Raw genomic sequence first — 20,831 nt, 5'->3', positions numbered from 1 at the left:
TACAGTCCACACCATGAGGGTTCATCTACTGATTTTAGCGGGTAAGAAATCCATCTATATCTCATTTGGGCTAACAATAACCTACGTCTACTTCTGTACTATTGCTTCAAGTGTTAATTAATTTTGTTGCAACTAAAGATGAAATTAAATGTGATAAATTGTGTGATAATAAAAAACCACGTCTTGAATCGTATTGTGCATACGTTCCCCTATATAAATGCTGGAATGTGATACCCACAAAATGTAACGTTGAGATGAAGAAATGTTTAAACAGGAAACTTAAACAACCAGGTGAATATTTCTTTAGATTGAAAACCAACCAACTTTTTCTGATAGACTGAGGCTTTAAAATATTTTAAAGAGTTATGGTTTTTTTTCTATTTCAAAACTTTTTTTTTAAGATTTTTTATTTGTATACATTATAGATGCGTTCATTAGCTCTATAGAAAAGCTAAGTTCATTACAACCAAATGTAAGATACTTAAGTTATGGGAAAAAAAAGCGCTTTCCCTTAAAAAATGTGTTAAAAAAATACCAGATTTTAAACATTCTAAAAGTTCTTCCATAGAAAATAAAAATTGTCATCAAACCATTTCTAAGCCCAATATCTTTCATAAAAAGTTTGTGTGGATCGAAGCGGCAAAATCGTGTCGAGTAGTCTTATCTTATACTGCGGATATCTTATATTTTGTTTTTTGACAGATGAAAAATTCTTGAGTGGTCATTGTACAAACCTGAAGAAAAAACCCCTTTGTAAGGTCAGGGAATACAACATATCCTGGAATTTTAATTCTGAATAATTAAAGTCTTAGTCCGAGCCGAACATTTGCAATAAAAAAAGCCTTCGTAAAGACGGTTAAACTGTGTTATTAAGACTGTTGTCGTTGGGCTTTTAGGCTTCCCAATTTCACATAATCGAACTGCACTAATTCGTTAGCAAAGATATCGATCCTGGCGAATGATACTAAAAAGTGATCGATGTGAAGCAAAATCTAAAATTCACATCCCCAAAAAAGCTAGTTTAATGAGTGACATGTACTTAAAACCATTCATCATTAATGCAAAACTTACATTATTATTATTAAAAGAAGAAAAAATGAACTGCAACCTGTAGACGTACATATGTAAGCAAACAACTAGACAAATGGTTTAATTAAAATGAATCTACAATGAAAGATAGAAATGCCAGTCGTAATCCACTACGCAGACAATGGACCGCAGATGCCGCCCTGGACACCAGTCTCTCATATAGGAAGCATATGGAGTACGCCAACGCAAAGGCTTCACAGACGTGCCGAGCACTTTCGCGGATCCTGCTCAATACTAGAGGACCCAAGCAAGATATAAGAAAACTAATCACCAGCGTAGTCTCCTCACAAATTTTGTATGCTGCCCCAGTGTGGGGCAAGGCGACAAAAGGGAAGAGCTACATGCGAGGAGTCGAGGCCTGCCGTCAGGATCGCCTGTGCTTTTAGGACCATATCCGACGAGGCTGCACATATCGTCGCGGGACGCGTCTCACTAGCGGAGCAAGTGATGGAAAAGGTGGAGCTGCACAATCTCCCGACAGGAGAGCATCGCGAGATGGCAGGCGAAATGGGACTCCTCGACCAAAGGTCGCTGGACCCACAGGCCAATAATGGTTATCAAGGTGTGGCTGGAGCGGAAGCACGGCCAGGTGGACTTCCACCTCACACAGATGCTGAGTGGACATGGCTGCTTTCCATCATACCTGAAGCGGTTTGGCCACGAAACGGACGACTGGTGCCCAGCCTGCGGCCGAGGCATCGAGGCGAACGCCCACCACGTCTTCTTCGAGTGCCACCGCTTTGAGCGTGAGAGGCGCCTGCTGGAGGAGGATTTAGGCACCGTCATCAGTGCTGACGGAATTGTGGCACACATTTTAGCAGATCCCAAGGCGTGGGATGCCACTATCAAGTTTGTGGCAATGGTAATGCGGAAGCTGCGTACAGCGGAGCGGGGAAAGGAGAGCGTCTGTGGAGTAAGATGGAGCGGTTGTGCGCTCAGCCATGCACCATTATTTTTTTCAGGCACTATGCACCATTCTACATCCATAGGCACATATGAACATATGTATGTATGTGTGTACAAATGTGCTTGTGGGCAGAGTGGTGTATTTTCGTGCACGTGAGTATCTCTGTGTCGCCCTCGCATTTGGCATTTGCAAAATTCAATCAAGATCGGATCGATGGATGTGCTGTGCGGGCAGTTGTTTTTGGACTTTTGTGCAGCGAACGAAATTGAAAATGTCTCACCCTTTTTTTTGCTGATGCCCCAACCATACTGCCCATATATGCCTCCCCACTGTTAGACCCCACCGAACACAAAATTCCACGATTTGTTGGTGTGTAAATCTGAAACAAAAGCAGCCAAACGATTAAAACAAGAACAACAGCAGCAACAATATGACTCGGTTGACTCGTTTCTCGGTTGGCGACTCTCCTCAAAAAGCAGCTGTTCGTGTACTGGCTCAAAGGCTTTGTGTGAGGATTTTCCCATAACGACAAAAACAAAGCACAAAAAGAAAAGAAAAACGAGAAGGGACGTGTGAGACGCTTCTTACGCGTCACAACTTTTATACCCGGCACTCAGTACTACATCTGTACCTTAACGGTTTTTTGTCACATTTAACATTTTTTCTTCATTTGTCATCTACGTCTACAACACTTATCACGCCAACACGCTGCTTTAGCTCGCCCCCTTCACTAAAGCCACACACTGCAGAGGCACGGCAGAGGCAGAGGCCGCACACTGCAGAAGCAGAGTGTGAATGAGAGAATATGAAAAAAACAAATATAAGCTGCGGGACGGGGTGGGTTTAGCCACTGCAAATAAATTTCTTCATTGTGGCTAATGATCCAATCGGATCCCAATTTGGTGATCTGATAGATATGGACCTTCTTCACGGAATGTCGTTTCTAGTTTTCTATTATCTTTAAAATTTTAGGTTTGAGAGGCTTTCGCCCTTTTGCGGGTCGAAAGGGGTCGGGGCTAATTTTTGGAATACACTTGTAACAGTGTGAGCATACAGAAGTCTGGATGCAAAATTTGGTGGCTCTAGCTTTTATAGTCTCTGAGTACTAGGCGCTCATCAGGACGGACAGACAGACATGGCTCTATCGACTCGGCTATTGATACTGATCAAGAATATATATACTTTATGGGGTCGGAAACGTTTCCTTCTGTGCGTTACATACAACCGTTATTCGCACAAACCATATTTACTCTTCGAGTACCGGGTATAAATATAACAAGATGAAGAAAACTGAAAAACAAGAGTGGAATTTTTGGAAGTTCAATTTAACCCGTGGGGGAGTAGCGTGGAGCGGCTAAGCGATTTTCAGAATTAAAAAAAAATAAAAACAGCGAAGGGAAAGACTAACTTGGCAAGAATATTTTTTATTTACCCTTTATATTCGATTCAGACAACCACACAAATATATGTAAATCCTTCTCAGCGTCACAAACCTCCAATTAAAATCTTAATAACCCTCTCTTCGAGCGCATACAAAAGGAGGAGGGAAAAAAGGGAACTGTCAAAATACATTTCATGAATTTGGTAACTGAACAAAATTGTGTTATAAATTGTATATAATTATGGAGTTCTGTGAAAGTGTCTGTGTGGGGGGCAATATGTCAGCACAGCAAAATAGACAGAATGAATTTTGTCAAATCTGTAACATAAAACCAACAAAAATATTATTGCAGCAGAGATATGTGATTTTTATTTGAAAATAAATATAGGATGGACATTTAATTGCTAATTTGATGGACTTTTAATTGTCATTTCTTATATCACTGAACTTATTGGCAACGAGAAATGCAACCAAAGTAATTTCTTGTGTATTTATGACAAACAAATTTTGTTTATATTTTTTAATGCATCAAAAGCAGACTATTACATTACATTTGTTTGAAAGGCATTAATTGGGACACACAGAATATATTTTTTATATTTTGGTTGTAGGATTATCTCAAATTGAGGAAAACACAAAGTGAATTCATTAATTGGTTTATGCATACTCGTATACTGGGTTCTCACGAGGTAGAAATCAACATTTGAATATATTTAATAATGTTTGCTTTTCTTTGCGTTATATTTTTTCAATTTTTAAATCTTAGATTAACCTAAAAAACTGCTACATACTTACATATGTACATATGTATGTTAACATACATACATATGTATGTACATATACTTATGTATTTATGTTTATCCATTACAAGAATTTCTTTATACTTAATTTCTTCCCTTGCTGAAAATTCCAAAGAAAAGCAATTTTTAGAAAATAACCATATGATTTAGCTCTTGCAAATAGAATGTGAAACTTTCTTTCAGTTTTCGTCCATCACTAATCTCAAACACCTGACGAAGGACTCATGGCAGCTTTTGTCGCTCTCTCTCCCTCATCTGTTCCTCTCCCGCACGTCCACTTTCTCTCTCTCTCTCCTCTCTGTCTTTCGGTCGGTACGATTTCGATTTGGTTTTTCTGATAGATCCCTGTGATAAATGTATACAATTTTTGGACCATTTGCATACGCAGTCGAAACGATGCGAAACGCATAGCGTTAGGGGGTAGGGTGTGTTGGTGTTGTGGGAGGAAAAGCTGAAGAAGATAAGTTGAAACCAGCAAAATGATTTTCATTTCAATTATTTATTGATTGATTTGCAATTTGTAACCGACCAAAAAGCTGCACACCTGCACTCACACACACACACACACACACACAAGAACATATGTGTGTACTTATCAATCGACCTTTTCCAAGGATTGATGGGGTGTCTCCTTTCTATGTGTGAGTAGTTTGGAAGGGGCGTGGTAGCGGCTTTTCCTGTGCGGGCGGGCATGTGAAAAATCCATCTACATGACTGGGTTTCCCAGTCGGACTTAGTTGCTTCCAAACAGTACTTCTGTATCGCTAAGCATGAGTACACTATGCGTGAAGTTTTCGCTTCAAATTTACAGGGGGTGAAACACGCAGGAATCACGCCTTTCTGTTCTAGTTGGGAACGGTTCTTTTGGAAGGCATGTAGAAGTGGTGGTTGTTGAAATTTCAACAACCGCTCGGGTTTCCCTTGCAGTGTAGTTTCCGAAGTAAGCATTACCAGAACACATCTTTGGCATGCATCTAGATGTGTTCCTTGGGAATGTATGGGGCATGCATATAATACCGTCCACAGGAACCTATTAAGAACCGTTCCGAACCTGTTCAATGGATTCATTCCATAGCACATCCGTGGCATAAAAGAATGCAAAAAGAACATGTGCACACAAACATATACACTTTTATTATTCATTGCGTTTATTAAATTAGACTAAAAAAAGGCTATGTTACAAATAAAAGAAAGAAAACTGTAAGCATTTTTTGGCCAAGGTGCTTCAATCCCTTGTATGTTTTCTGAAAAATATAAAAACTGCAAGGATATCAGATTTGTTCGAATATTATTTCATAATCATTTTTAATATAATTCACCGCATTTCTACCTGATCGATGATACATACCTGTGACAACGAACAGATACAGTTATCCATACTTACATACTTACTTATGTGGTAAAATATTGATTTGAAACTTCACTTTTTAGAACGGTCGGGAAGCTGTTCGGGTTACATTTACTCTTTCTTGGTGGATAAAGATGCATTAAAGAATCGGTTCTACATAGTCAAAAAGGGAGGGAAAAAGATCGATTCTTTTTTGCAAACCACTTTCAGACGGTCCGACTGGAGTGTTGCGTACGTCTCTATCCTTTGCCTTCTCTCTCTCTCTCTCTCTCTCTCTCTCTCTCTCTCTCTCTCTCTCTCTCTCTCTCTCTCTCTCTCTCTTTCTACTGCACAGTGTGTGGCGAATTGTGCAGCTGCTTGCGAAAGTTGCACATATTTAATTGAAAATGTTACCGCATTTATGAAATTGTCAATGTGCAATTCAACACACACACACACCCATGCAAATGCAGGTGGTGACGTCATACATACGTGTGACATATTTACATACAATTAGTTTGTGAAATTTCTGCACAAATATAAATATGTAAATCCTCTAGAAATGTATATTTTAATGTTGTCCAAGGTGTGAATACCCTTTTCAGAACTCCCAAGAGAGCACTAGAAATTCAAGAATTGTATAATAAAAAGCCATTTGGGTGCCAAAGATTGTTGAGATACTTTTAGAACCATCAAGAGAGAGGAATGACACAGTTATGGGATCCCCGACAATTTCTTCAGGGTAGCCTTAGAGGTTTTATTGAGAGAAGAAGGGACTTTGAATTGGAACCATTATTTATTTCTTCAGTTCCCAAATAGATTTTCCAATACGACCGTCATGTCATTCCCGAATACACTTTCAGCAAATAATATTTCATTTTCTGTGCAAGAAAAACCAATGAGGTAGGTGCTGAATGAACTAAACGACACACTACTATACCTACAGGAAACTCGGCAGTTGGTTACAGTGGCCCAAGAATTGTGCAATGATTTTATGATAACTTATTAGATAAAACATTTTTGATATAAAGTAGAGCTACCAGACATCGATGGAAGGCGGCAGTTAGACGGACATGCATCGGCATCTTCTCCTTTCTCTTTGTCACACACAAAAGATAAAAATCATGGCACGCCTGCAACGTACAGAGTATACAAGTGCAGAAGAAAAAAAAAACGAAATCAACAAACAAATTGAAATGGCAAAAGCGGCAGCACCATGCGACAGAGAAACTTTTATGGTTTGCGGAAAATGTAAAACAAAACAACAACAAAATGGGGGAAATGTGGAAAAACAAATTTTAGGAGGATAAATGCATAAATAATAAATTTATTTGCATAGATTGGTTGCCATTCAATTAGAATGTGTAAAAAAAATTAAATCGTTTCCCCAATAGGCAAAGAAATACATTTTTTTATCGTTTTAATTTGGTTTGTTTTTTGTTGTAGCCTAATTAATGTATTAACTGTCTAAGCAGGTTCTATCAATCGACAAAATCTTCTTTGGAATTACCAGAGCCCTGCATTAGTGGGATCAATCGCCTTTGATGTCTTGAAATTACAAAATGTAGATTACAGATAACACTACTTGACAGGATATTGCAGCTTCGATCCACGCTAACTTTTTCTGAAAGATATGGTGCTTAGAAATGGTTTGATAATAATTTTATTATTTTATATTGAAAACAATACTTTTAAAACTCAGGAAAAGTAAAAAAAACGAGAAGGGACGTGTGAGACGCTTCTTACGCGTCACAACTTTTATACCCGGCACTCAGTACTACATCTGCACCTTAGCGGGGTTTTTTTCAATTTTTAATTTTTTCTTCATCTGTCATCTACATCAACAACACTACTCTCGCAAACACGCTCCTTTAGCTCGCCACCCTCCCCTACAGCAACACACTGCAGAGTCAGGGCAGAGACGCGGCAGAGGCCGAGGCAGAGACGTGTCAGAGGAAGAGGCCTCTGCCACTGCGCGAAGCAGAGTATGAATGAGAGAATGTGCAAAAAACAAATATAAGCTGCGGGACGGGGTGGGTTTTGCCACTGCAAAGTAATTTCTTCATTGTGGCGATAATAATGCTCCAACCGGATCCCAATTTGGTGATCTGATAGATATGGTCATTCCCTACGGAATGGCTTTTTTAGTGTTCTTTTATCTTCGCCTTTTTGCCGTTGGCGGAGGGGGGCGGGGCTCATTTTTGAAATACACTTGTAACAGTGTGAGCATACAAAAGTCTGGATGCAAGATTTGGTGGCTCTAGCTTTTATGGTCTCTGAGATCCAGGCGCTCAACAAGACGGACGGACAGACATACAGACGGACAGACAGACATGGCTCAATCGACTCGGCTGTTGATGCTGATCAGGAATATACATATATACTTTATGGGGTCGGAAACGTTTCCTTCTGTGCGTTACCTACATTCACTTTGTGCACAAATTCAATATACCCTATTTACTCTTCGAGTACCGGGTGTATTTACATCCTGTGTCCTCTATTTTTTTTTACTTTTCCTGACTTTTTACTGTCAAAATGTCGTAAAAAATATCTACAAAAAATCAACGTTTTTGCATTTCAAAGCTTAATGTTTTTCAAACGGTAAGCTAAAACCACAAAGTTTTTGGAACCATTTAATAGGTTCATTCATGAGATATATAGAATGGCTAAGTTCTTTGCAACCAGATGTAAGCTACTTGGATTACGCGAAAAAAAGATATATTCAGGCTATGTTTTTTCAGAGCAACGGTGTAGGTACATATTGGAAAGCACAAACATAGCAAATTCTTTGGGTATTGAATGTAAGGCGTAGAAAACGAAAAGTAAGAAAAGACAATCCTAAAGCAGATGATGAATTTGCCAATATAACAGAGGAAGACACACTTCGGATCTCGTTTTTAGAGTCAATTTATCTAATCATTCAGCACCCACAATGGCAATTTGAAGCTCTGCATAAAATGGCTGAAGATTTTGAATTTCTATAAGGCTCAAAAATAACAGTTTATACAGATTATGAGCTTAAAAAACTTGTGGAGAATTTGGCCAGAAAGTATAATGAAGACTTAATTGAAGATGACTTTGCCCATGAAGTCTTAAGTGCGAATAAATTGTTTCCTACATTAAATCCGAATTTCGCCAACCTGGATCATATAAGGGTGCTCCAGATAATACTTACTAGATTTTATTTTGACATCAAACAATACAAATTTGGGGACGGCCTATCGTGTTTTTATACCCGGTACTCGAAGAGTAAATAGGGTATATTGAATTTGTGCACAAAGAGAATGTATGTATAAATTGAAGAAGGAAACGTCTCCGGCCCATAAAGTATATATATTCTTGATCAGCATCAATAGCCGAGTCGATTGAGCTATGTCTGTCTGTCCGTCCGTTCGTCTGTCCGTCTGTACGTCTGTCCGTCTTGTTTGTCGGCTAGTTCTCAGAGACTATAAGAGCTAGAGCCACCAAATTTTGGCACCAGACTGTTGTATGCTCACACTGAAACCAGTGTATTTCAAAAATGAGCCCCGCCCCCTTCCGCCCCCGCAAAAGGGCGAAAACCTCCCAAATCTACAATTTTGAAGATAACAGAAAACGACATTCCGTAGGGAAGGACCATATCTATCAGATCAATAAATTGGGATACGATTGGATCATTATTATAGCCACAATGAAAAAATTAATTTGCAGTGGCCAAACCCACCCCGTCCCGCAGCTTATATTTGTTTTTTACACATTCTCTCATTCACATTCTGCTTCGCGCAGTTTATGGCCTCTGCCCCTGACACGTCTCTGCCCCTGCCTCTGCCGCGACTCTGCCCTGACTCTGCAGTGTGTGTTTCTAGGGGAAAGTGGCGAGCTAAAGTAGCGTGTTGGCGTGAGTGGTGTTGTTGATGTAGATGACAGATGAAGAAAAAATGTAAATAACCGCTAAGGTGCAGATGTAGTACTGAGTGCCGGGTATAAAAGTTGTGACGCGTAAGAAGCGTCTCACACGTCCCTTCTTGTTTTAACTATTCCGGTGACATCTGCATCTGCATAGCGCTCCTTAAACAAACTGAAGCTGATGAAATGAATAAAAAAAGTATTGAACTAAATATATTGACAATCCGCAAAAACCTCATTTGTATTTTATATACATATGTACATACCTTCAAAAACAGATGTGAAAATGGAGGGAGTTTCGGGAGCCGTTTTGCAACTTCTTCCCGGTCGCAAATATTCCTCGGCGCGGCCCTGATTCAGTGTAGATTCTACAGTTTCCAAATAAGTTCCAGCTAACATGAATAAAGAATAATTTATCTACCTGTGTGCAATTCTCACATAAATCAAATATGTGCAATAGCCAAGACTCCGATCCAACAAATGTCATAGACGCGCTGTCTTGCGAGAAGGGTTGCCAAAGTCCTAACGACACGATTGTCGCTATCTACATACATATGTACCCTTGTAGCCCATCCATAACGCCACTCTCTCTTAGGATTGTCACTAAATTATGGGAAAAGTCTCTATACGATTTCCATACTTTTAGAAATAAAGTGAGGATTTTTCTGATCAATTTTATAGGCAGTTTGTTCACTGTCTGCAGCAGGTGGCACTCTGGCGAAGTCCATGATGTAGGTCATGCCTTTGATGTTTAAGTGGATGGCCGATGTTTTAAGACTGGCAGAAGTTCAACCACCGGCCAGACGAGCCTCCTTATGATGCTCCCTCTTGCTGGCGCACCGAATCACCATCGGGATCAGGCCCTTGTTAGGCTTGGATCTATGACACGACTATCGATGCCCGAACATCGTGCTGGGAAATCGACACAGCTGATGTTGCTTCACTCGGCCATACTGCTTGCAGGTGCTGGCCAAAATAAAGATGGCTTCACGCTTCACTTCGTAGAGTGGACTTGGAACAAACAGAGCGGCGTTGGCCAGCTAGCTCGTCTTAACCATCACCCGATCAATGGCTGATTGATGCTCGGCGACGATCGTGGGATTTTATTGATTGATTCTGATTGATCTTCAGAAGATGGGCCAAGGAATTGGCTACTTTCTCCAAAGAAAAGATTGGTGGTCCGGATGTTTTGTGCTCAAGGAATTAATACAGCAGCAATGCAATCTTGGCGCTCAACGATCTTTGTTTCTCGATACCCGTCCCCGGAGGTGATTCCAATATCATCAATATGGCTTCGGGCAGCCCTGTAACTGCGAAGGAATCGCGTACCATCCTGGGGCAAACAATGAAGTTGCTGGCCACATCCAGGCTGCAGCTCAAAATGGTATGCTGCACGCGTGTCGACTCCAGTATCTCCTTCATTACGTCCAGTATATTGATCCACATCGAAATGTGCTACACTTGAATTTTATAACAATGTGTGGTCACATGGGTAAGGGCCTGTAAGGGCCAGTTGCACAAATAGAGTTTCAAGCATTTTGTCACACCAGCAAATGTTAATATTGGTTATTATCCAGTCGCCAAAGACCAGGGCAGATTTCTCCTCGCTGTCGAGTAACGACAAAATGTCAAGATGATCAAAAATAATTTTTTTTTCAACGCGGTGACCCAACCCAATATGCTAAGGTTCGTTTCTACATGATTCTCCATGCTATTCTGCTATGTCTAAATTAAAAAAACTATATGAAATATTTCAATAACATTACTCGACACGATTTTGCCGCTTCGATCCAGATCAACTTTTTATACGCGGTATTCGAAGAGTAAGTAGGGTATATTGTATTTGTGCGCAAAGTGAATGTATGTAACGCACAGCAGGAAACGTTTCCGACCCCATAAAGTAAGTATATACATATATTCTTGATCAGCATCAATAGCCGAGGCGATTGAGCAATGTCTGTCTGTCCGTCCGTCTGTATGTCTGTCCGCCTGTCCGTCCGTCTTGTTAAGCGCCTGGATCTCAGATACCATAAAAGCTAGAGCCCCGCCCCCTTCCGCCCCCGCAAAAGGGCGAAAACCTCCTAAACATACAATTTTGAAGATACAAAAAAACTAAAAACGCCATTCCGTAAGTTTGACCATGTCTATAAGATCAGCAGATTGGGATACGATTGGATCATTATTATAGACCAGGGCTCGGAAAGGCCCTATCCCATGGGTGCGGGACAAGGCGCTGCTGCTGCGCTGCCCTCACGTACAAGCGTATTACAGTGATTCGTACCAATACCAATGTTCCGTTTTGCGTGCGTCTTCACACACAAACGCAAAAACGGCTCTTTAATTGTATGGGTGCCGAGCCCTGTTATAGACACATTATTCAAACTCTGCTTCGCGCAGTGTGCGGCCTCTGCCGTGAGTCTGCAGTGTGTGGGTCTAGGTTAGGGGGGCGAGCTAAAGGAGCGTGTTGGTGTGAGAAGTGTTGTAGATGTAGATGACAGATGAAGAAAAAATTTAAAATTTGACAAAACACCGCTAAGGTACAGATGTAGTACTGAGTACTACTACGCTTTGGACTAGAATAGTATAAAAGTTGTGACGCGTAAGAAGAGTCTCACACGACCCTTCTCGTTTGTAAAGATATGGGGCTTATACATGATTTGATAATAATGTTTTTTTCTATGGCAGAACTTTTTAAAGAATTTTTAAAATCTGATTTTTCTTCTTAAACTCAAGTATCTACCATCTGGTTGTAGTAAACTTAGTCACTCTTTAAAGCTAATGAATGCATATATAAAATTAAACAAAAGTATCTCATGTGTCTCTCCATAGATTTTGATGAGAAATACCTTAAACGACGCCAAATTAATACACCTATTCATACAAATTTGTTTATTTTTCCCGAGTTTTTGAAATCAAAATGTTGTAAAAATTACCTCACAAAAATCAACATTTTTGCATTTGAAAGGTTAATATTTTTCAAATGGTAAGCTAAAATCACAAAGTATTTGATTACACTTTATAGATGCATTCATTAACTTCATAGAATTTCTAAGTCCATTACATCCAGACTTAAGATACTTTAGTTATGTGAAAAAAGCGCTACCTCTAAAAAAACCTTTACAAAAAAATACCAGACTTACAAAATTCTTAAAAAAAAGTTCTGCCATAGAAAACAAGCTATAATTCTTTAAAAAAATGTAAGCCCTAAGTCTATCAGAAAAAGTCGGTTTGGTTAGAAGCGGAAAAAAGTTGGATTTAGTCGAGTAGTGTAATTTATTAAACTTTGAGAGGTATTTATGAGGTATTTATTCAGGGAATCCAAGTGTTGCCTTTTTGGACAGAAATAATCTCAATGCCTGTGAATAAAATTTGTATTTCATTTGGATTAAATACATACTACTTGTTAAACTTATGTAGAAATCTTACAAGTTTTCCTTTTGGCTGACCTTTAGACTAGAATAGTAGAGGATGCCCCATGCCCCCCCCGATGCGATTCGGACTTTGACACTACCACTTGAAAGTTTTCTTTGCTCTTTTCTTTTCTTAAAGCTCAGTAACAGAGGAGAGCAGGGCAGAGAATAGCCAAAACTCCTTCGTCCGCTTAATTGCCTTGACTACTCACTGTCTCGAGTGGGCGGGGGGCGGCTATGTCCACAGCCAGCCATTCCCACAAACAAATCTCTGAGCGGAGCGGATGCCCCTTCCGGAAACCCTTATTAAATTTACAATTGCATGGATTATGTCAGAACTCTGGCAGCGTTAAGCAGCTCAGCTGAGGCTCACTGTAGCCAATCTACTTCGATTTTTGCTGTCATCCTCTTCAGTTAGTACTCCCACTCATACAGCCCAGCCCCCATGCTCTCTGCAGCTGCCACCTCATCATCTTGAAGAGCTCTCTATTTCTACTAAGAGCTTTAAATGCCAATCAGGACTTTGCCGTGATTGTCTGAGGGTCGTATGGATTGAGACCCGTGTACCATCAGTGTTACTCAGAAGAGGTTCTGCTATCTAGACCTCGGACTTCGAATTGGTAACACTACCCGACAGGATTTTCCCTCAAGTAACCAAACCAACTTTTTTCTGAAAGATATAAGACTTAGAAATATTCTGATGATATTTATTTGTTTCTATGGCAGAACTGTTTTTTAAGAATTAAAAAAGTGGCATTTAGCATTTTAAAGCCTTATATTTCGCAGGCGGCAAACTAAGTGTTATGGTCCAATTGTTAGCTGCATCAAGTAGCTTTTGAGAATGGCAATGTTCTTTGCAAACAAATCAAAGATACTTATGTAAGTTACCTACAAAGTCAAACCGTTACCGCTGAAAAATACAAGTTTTTTTAAATACTTAACAACAAATTTCTGCTATAAAAAAAAACATAATTCATTAAAAAATTGTAATGCCCAAACTCAGACAAAGAGAATTTTGTTTCTTGAGGAAAAAAGGTTGTTTTTCTATTAGTCTAATTAATCAATTTCTTGCGTCTCTGCCTTAAGCCTCGATGTCATTTGTTGGCCATATGTATGTACATATGTACATACATACATACATATGTACATATGTACATATATACCTTTGAGTATGTTTTTGACAGAGAATTGTATTTATATACATAAGTACTTATGAGCGAGCGCCGTGCCATTGCTGCTTCTTATTGGAAGTGATTTGTGATTCCTTTTTTTTTTTTGATTCTTTTCAATTTGGGTATTGCTTTGAATGGAGTAGACAAAAATTTAATGAATGGAGCTTCGTCTGCTAATAAGTCTTATTTAATTTAAAGACTTATATAAATTTATACCTAGAATGAAATGTTCTCCTCACTCTTAAACAACATTTTCACTTTGACAGGGCCCTATTTTCATATTAGGGTTGGCACCAACAATAAGAGCTTCACCCTTCTTAAAAGGGTTAGAACGGCGTCCAGAATAGTCGCAGTTACCTTCATATTAAAGTATTTTAAGGCTGGATGAAGTTGAACCAACTAAGTTGGGAGTTGAATTAGAGAAGCAGCTTAAAGGGAGAACACGATTTTCGAACAAATCCAACGAAAAACTTGTTCTGATTGTACATTTGAAGGCATTTCTAACAATGCTTGGCGACGTCCATATTTTCGAGTCTGAAAACCGCCTTTAAAAAGAGTTACCAGCGATGGGAACGCTAAACATTTTGATTGATGTCTCTTCATGTATCTTGTTTTTGCTCGAGCTTTAGTTTGTTCAGAACTTGTACCATTGATAACACTACTCGACACGATTTTACCGCTCGATCCAGGCAGAACTTTTTTTAAAGAGTTTTTAACATCTCGTATTTTTATACCCGGTACTCGAAGAGTAAATAGGGTATATTGTATTTGTGGGGAATAACGGTTGTATGTAACGCACAGAAGGAAACGTTTCCAACCCCATAAAGTATATATGTATATTCTTGATCAGTATCAATAGCCGAGTCGATAGAGCCATGTCTGTCTGTCCGTCTGTCCGTCCTGATGAGCGCCTAGTACTCAGAGACTATAAAAGCTGGAGCCACCAAATTTGCTCACACTGTTACAAGTGTATTTCAAAAATGAGCCACGCCCCCTTCCGCCTCCGCAAAAGGGCGAAAACCTCCCAAATCTACAATTTTGAAGATAACAGAAAACTAAAAATTCCGTAGGGAATGACCATATCTCCCAGATCACCAAATTGGGATCCAATCTGATCATTATTATAGCCACAATGAAGAAATTAATTTGCAGTGGCCAAACCCACCCCGTCCCGCAGCTTATATTTGTTTTTACACATTCTCTCATTCACACTCTGCTTCGCGCAGTTTATGGCCTCTGCCTCTGCCGCGTCTCTGCCTCTGCCGCGTCTCTGTCTTGACTCTGCAGTGTGTTGCTCTAGGGGAGGGTGGCGAGCTAAAGGAGCGTGTTGGCGTGAGTAGTGTTGTTGATGTAGATGACAGATGAAGAAAAAATGTAAAATTTGACAAATAACCGCTAAGGTGCAGATGTAGTACTGAGCGCCGGGTATAAAAGTTGTGGCGCTTAAGAAGCGTCTCAAACGTCCCTTCACGTTTTTAATGCTTTTTTTTAGAGGTAGCGCTTCTTTTTTCCACATAACTTAATTATCGTACAACTGGTTCCAATGAACTTAGCTCTTCTTTAGAGTTGATGAATGCACCTATAAGGTGTATAGTATTTTTTAAGATATTTTGCCTATAAAGGGCTGATATCCAGCACCACAAAAAATTCAAACTAACTAACTAGCACAGGCATTCGAATCAGCTGTGTTTTGTAAACATGTGTACTGGAGTGGCAGTTTGAAATTCAAACTGAAAACACAAACGTAACAAAAAGAGCTGGTAGTGGTTGAGAATGCATTTGGCATTTTCCAATAATGCATTTGGTTTGCCAAACGTCCATTCTTGCCAAAAGAGCACAAATAGTAAATAGTTAATTTATTAATTTCAGTACAATGATTTAATTTTCAATAAAGTCATGGGGGAAGTATTTTTTTGACTCCGACGATCTATTTCAACTCTCTTTTACGTCTTTGTGCGCACTTGTTTCCTACACCTCCACCTCCTAAACACCAGAAATAATTGTCAACCATATATTTCTTGTCTACCAGCTGTTCTCTCAGTCCACATACATACGTACTTCGTATAGATATATCAAATTGAATCCGTGGATTTTGTCAACGTACTCAAGAAACAAAAAGTCGAACCAAAATTTTTTGGCTGTTTTTTTTTATATGAAGTTTGGCAGAAATTTTTTGTTTTTGTGGTGCTGGATACCAGCCTAAACACTCTCTAATTCTAAATTCTCTTTTTATACCCGGTACTCGAAGAGTAAATAGGGTATATTGTATTTGTGCGGATAACGGTTGTATGTAACGCACAGAAGGAAACGTTTCCGACCCCATAAAGTATATATATTCTTGATCAGCATCAATAGCCGAGTCTATGTCTGTCTGTCTGTCTGTCCGTCTGTCCGTCTGTCCGTCTGTCCGTCCGTCCGTCTTGTTTGTCGGCTAGTTCTCAGAGACTATAAGAGCTAGAGCCACCAAATTTTGGCACCAGACTGCTGTATGCTCACACTGAAACCAGTGTATTTCAAAATGAGCCCCGCCCCTTCCGCCCCCGCAAAGGGCGAAAACCTCCCAAATCTACAATTTTGAAGATAACAGAAAACTAAAAACGCCATTCCGTAGGGAATGACCATATCTATCAGATCACCAAAATGGGATCCGATTGGATCATTATTATAGCCACAATGAAGAAATTAATTTTCAGTGGCCAAACCCACCCTGTCCCGCAGCTTATAGCAAAACACTGGCCGTCTGCCGCTGGCTCTGCCTCTGCCGCTGGCTCTGCCGCTGTCTCTGCCTCTGCCGCTGGCTCTGCCTCTGCCGTGAGTCTGCAGTGTGTGTCTATAGGGGAGGGTGGCGAGCTAAAGGAGCGTGTTGGCGTGAGTAGTGTTGTTGATGTAGATGGAAGATGAAGAAAAAATGTAAAATTTGACAAAACACCGCTAAGTTGCAGATGTAGTACTGAGTGCCGGGTATAAAAGTTGTGACGCGTAAGAAGCGTCTCACACGTCCCTTCTCGTTTGTAGTCTAAAGGCAGAAATACTCTGGCAGTTACTTTTCTTTGGATTTTAAGGGTAGAAAAAAAAACTATAACTCTTAATAAATATTAAAGCCCTCAGTCCATCAGGAAAAGTCGATTTGGTTCGAAGCGGAAAAAAACGTAGGATTTTGTCCAGTAGTGTAATAGGCTTAAGTTTTTCCACAATTCAGTCCAATTCTCTGTGAATGAACTCAATCACATAATTAGATAATAAGGAGTCTTCTGTCTGCATCGTTGAAGACGAATAATGTTACGGGGAGGAGAGCGACAGAATAGTTTCCCTGGTCTGAATAACCAGGCTCTAAATCAGCTCTGCATCGTCGATTACTCATCACCCCCTTCAAAAAATGTTCAATTTATTTATACGTTGTCGTCTCTTAGTTTTAGTTGGACTCGTACATGTCAGTCCCTCTGTCTCCCTCTTTTCATGTGTCGCTTGAGGTTGTGGCTGTGCCACAACCAAACAAAATCTATTTGTTTTCGTACAATATTTCTGCGCTCGTCATTTGTCTCACGTTTCTTAATTAGCTGCAAGGAAAATGGGCTTCGTGTCAAATGTTGATGTTACCAGTAGACAAAAGCAAAATTCGAGAAGCGTCAGCGCAATGCTGTGATGCTCCGATGGCATTGGGGATGCGATGCGACACCTCTGGATTATGCAGTGGAGAAGATTTTAGCAATTAATGGCAAAGTAATTGAAATATTTCATTAAAAGCTGAACAGGCAATGCTGAAAAGACAAAACTTTCTACAACAAACGAAAAAAGGGGAGACACTCGAGACCGTGACAGGATTATAAATCAATTTGGGGTAGCCAAAACGAGCGACCAAAAAGTAACGACAAGTACAATAATGCCAGAAACGTAGAAAAATCCCAACAAAACAAGATGGAAAAACAAGAGTGAAAAAGTTTACCCACAAAATCGACTTTAAGCTGATTTTTCTTCCTTTGCATCCTTCTATCAAAAAAGAAAAACGAACAAAAGAAGAAGGTCCTATATATAGAGTAGCATTATGTATTTATTTCATACGTGGTACTCGAAGAGTAAACAGGGTATATTGTATTTGTGCGGAAAAAGTGTAACACACAGAAGAAGGCGTTTCCGACCCCACAAAGTATATATTCTTGATCAGCATCAAAAGCCGAGTCGATTTAGCCATGTCCGTCTGTCTGTGCGTCCGTCTTGTTGATCGCCTGGATCTCAGAGACCATAAAAGCTAGAGCCCCCAAATTGTACAACCATACGGCTGTATGCTCACACTGTTAGAAGTGTATTTCAAAATTTCGCCCCGCCCCCTTCCCAAAAAAAAAGTAAAAAATCTGCGGTATTCACAATTTTGAAGATAAAAGAAAACTAAGAACGCAATTCCGTGGGGAAAGACCATATCTAACAGATCACCGAATTTTGATCATTATTATAGCCAGAATGAAGACATTAATTTCCATTCGCTAAACCTACCCGGTCCAGCAGCTTTTTTTTGCCAATAAGGTACAAGGTACACTAAGGTACTACTGAGTACCGGGTATAAAAGATGTGAGTCGTAAGAAGCGTCTCACACGTCCCTTCTCGTTTATATGTACATACATATATGCAGGTGTATGTCTGTCGGTTTAGGCGTCGGTGATTTGTTTTGTTTGCCATTAACTCCACTCCACTCCGCTCCAAGCTACTCCCCCTTCTACTCTCTTGTTTCATCTGGCTATTGGATTTCATTGTGCTGCCTTTAGTTGCCGTAATAAATTTAATATGGGTAATTTTTATGACATTCTACTCCTATCAGACATAGCATCCCCCGTCAGCCCTCACCGTCGTCTCATTTTATACCCGGTGCTCGAAGAGTAAATAGGGTATACTGGTCGAAAAATGTAACACGCAGAAGGAAACGTTTCAGACCCTGTAAAGTATATATACTGTCCTGATGGCCTCAGGCAGAAGTCAGAGACAATAAAAGCTAGAGCAACAAAGTTTTTTATCCAGACTTCTGCATTATCATACTGTTACAAGTGTGATTCAAAATTTCGAGAAATTCTAGTAATAGGAGAAAACCAAAGGGGCAGTTCCGTACAGAATGCCCAAGTCTATAAGATCCATGAATAGGGATCAGATTTGATCATTATTATAGCCAGATTGACACAATTCACTTGCAGTGGCTTCCCCCCACGCCCTCCAGCTGCCAATGAATGATTGCTAATGCTCTCTCTCTCTCTCGCACTCTCTGTCTCGTGCACTAGCTCTGACGAAGAGTGGCTACTAAGAGGATGTGGTGGTGTGAGAAGTGACTTAGATGACATATGTAGAAAAAATGTAAGAAATAAAAAATTCGAAAACATCAGTAGGTTTCAGGCATACCGGTTACAAAAGTTGGGACGCGTTCCCGGGCGCCTCACAACGTACCTCCTCATTTTTCTTCTCTCTGTAGATTTCTGCTTTTCCACCTTCCACACATATTTTTTATTCCCGGTACTCGAAGAGTAAATAGGGTATATTGTATTTGTGCACAAAGTGAATGTATGTAACGCACAGAAGTAAACGTTTCTGAACCCATAAATTATATATATTCTTGATCAGCATCAATAGCGGAGTCTATGTCTGTCTGTCTGTCTGTCTGTCTGTCCGTCCGTCTTGTTGAGCGCCTGGATCTCAGAGACCATAAAAGCTAGAGCCACCAAATTTTGCATCCATACTTCTGTGTGCTCACACTGTTACAAGTGTATTTCAAAAGAGAGCCACGCCCCCTTCCGCCTCCGCAAAGGGGCGAAAACCTCCCAAATCTACAATTTTGCAGATAGCAGAAAACTAAAAACGCCATTACGTAGGGAATGACCATATCTATCACCAAATCGGGATCCGATTGGATAATTATTATAGCCACAATGAAGATATTAATTTTCAGTGGCCAAACCCACCCCGTCCCGCAGCATTCACACTCTGCTTCGCGCTGTTTATGGCCTCTGCCCCTGACACAGCTCTGCCTCTGCCACGACTCTGCAGTGTTTGTCTATACTAACGACTCTATAGGGGAGGGTGGCGAGCCAAAGGAGCTTGTTGGCGTGAGCAGTGTTGTAGATGACAGATGAAGAAAAATATTTTGACAAAATAACCGCTAAAGTGCAGATGTAGTACTGAGTGCCGGGTATAAAAGTTGTGACGCGTAAGAAGCGTCTCACACGTCCCTTCTCGTTTCTAATAACTTTTGGGCAGTCCAGTGGCTGAATATTTCTTTTTGTGCCATGTTTTTTTTTTGCGGTTCATCTTGTGTTTCTTGCCGCCCTTCGGTTTCCCACCGTCGCCGTCATCGCTTCGGCCTCCGCCTGCTGCTTATTCTGTTTTTGCTTGGGTATTTCGGGCAAAGCGCTCAAAACAGGAGGAACACAGAGGCAGAGAGAAGAAAGCATAGGGAAAGCTCAACAAAAGGCGCAACAAAGCGTGCACTGACTGGCGGGCGAACGCCGTGGTGCAGGCGATGGGCTGCGGAGTCTGTGGAAGCCACCGAAACTCTGGCCATGCTTCATGGTACTACTCTCCACGCTTCCCTTTTGCTTGTCTTTCTGCCAATGACATGTTGCAAATTAAAAAAAGGGTATATGACTGAGCAATCTTGGCTGCGGTTGCCCTCTGTCGACACAGAAGCACAGAAGCCTCCCGAATCCTGAAGTGTTTTCGGGACCCAGGATCGGACTGCCCCCTGCCCAGAGTTCAAAGGTTCCTACGTTTCGGTAACAGCATTTTAATGATGCCTATTTTTTGTTTCCCTTTCATTACACTTTTTTGTGCGATGCGCCTGGAAGGGTATACCTTGTACATAACGATACAAAAATGTAAAAAAAAAG

The 20,831-nt window shown here is 40.3% G+C and overlaps 1 protein-coding gene and 1 pseudogene across 1 annotated transcript; one reads left to right on the top strand and one right to left on the bottom strand.

The window, feature by feature from the left end:
• LOC117900871 lies at nucleotides 1–853 on the top strand. Its single transcript, XM_034811395.1, has 3 exons — nucleotides 1–41; nucleotides 112–291; nucleotides 703–853. The coding sequence occupies exons 1-3, from the start codon at nucleotides 14–16 to the stop codon at nucleotides 798–800; spliced, it is 306 nt and encodes a 101-aa protein (XP_034667286.1). The 5' UTR covers nucleotides 1–13; the 3' UTR covers nucleotides 801–853.
• Nucleotides 854–10,169: 9,316 nt separating this feature from the next.
• Nucleotides 10,170–20,831, bottom strand: part of LOC117901057 — a 29,912-nt pseudogene continuing 19,250 nt past the window's right edge.

The sequence above is a fragment of the Drosophila subobscura genome, chromosome U (genome assembly GCF_008121235.1).
Source record: "Drosophila subobscura isolate 14011-0131.10 chromosome U, UCBerk_Dsub_1.0, whole genome shotgun sequence".
Lineage (NCBI taxonomy): Eukaryota > Metazoa > Arthropoda > Insecta > Diptera > Drosophilidae > Drosophila > Drosophila subobscura.
This window is presented reverse-complemented; position numbering and strand designations above follow the sequence as displayed.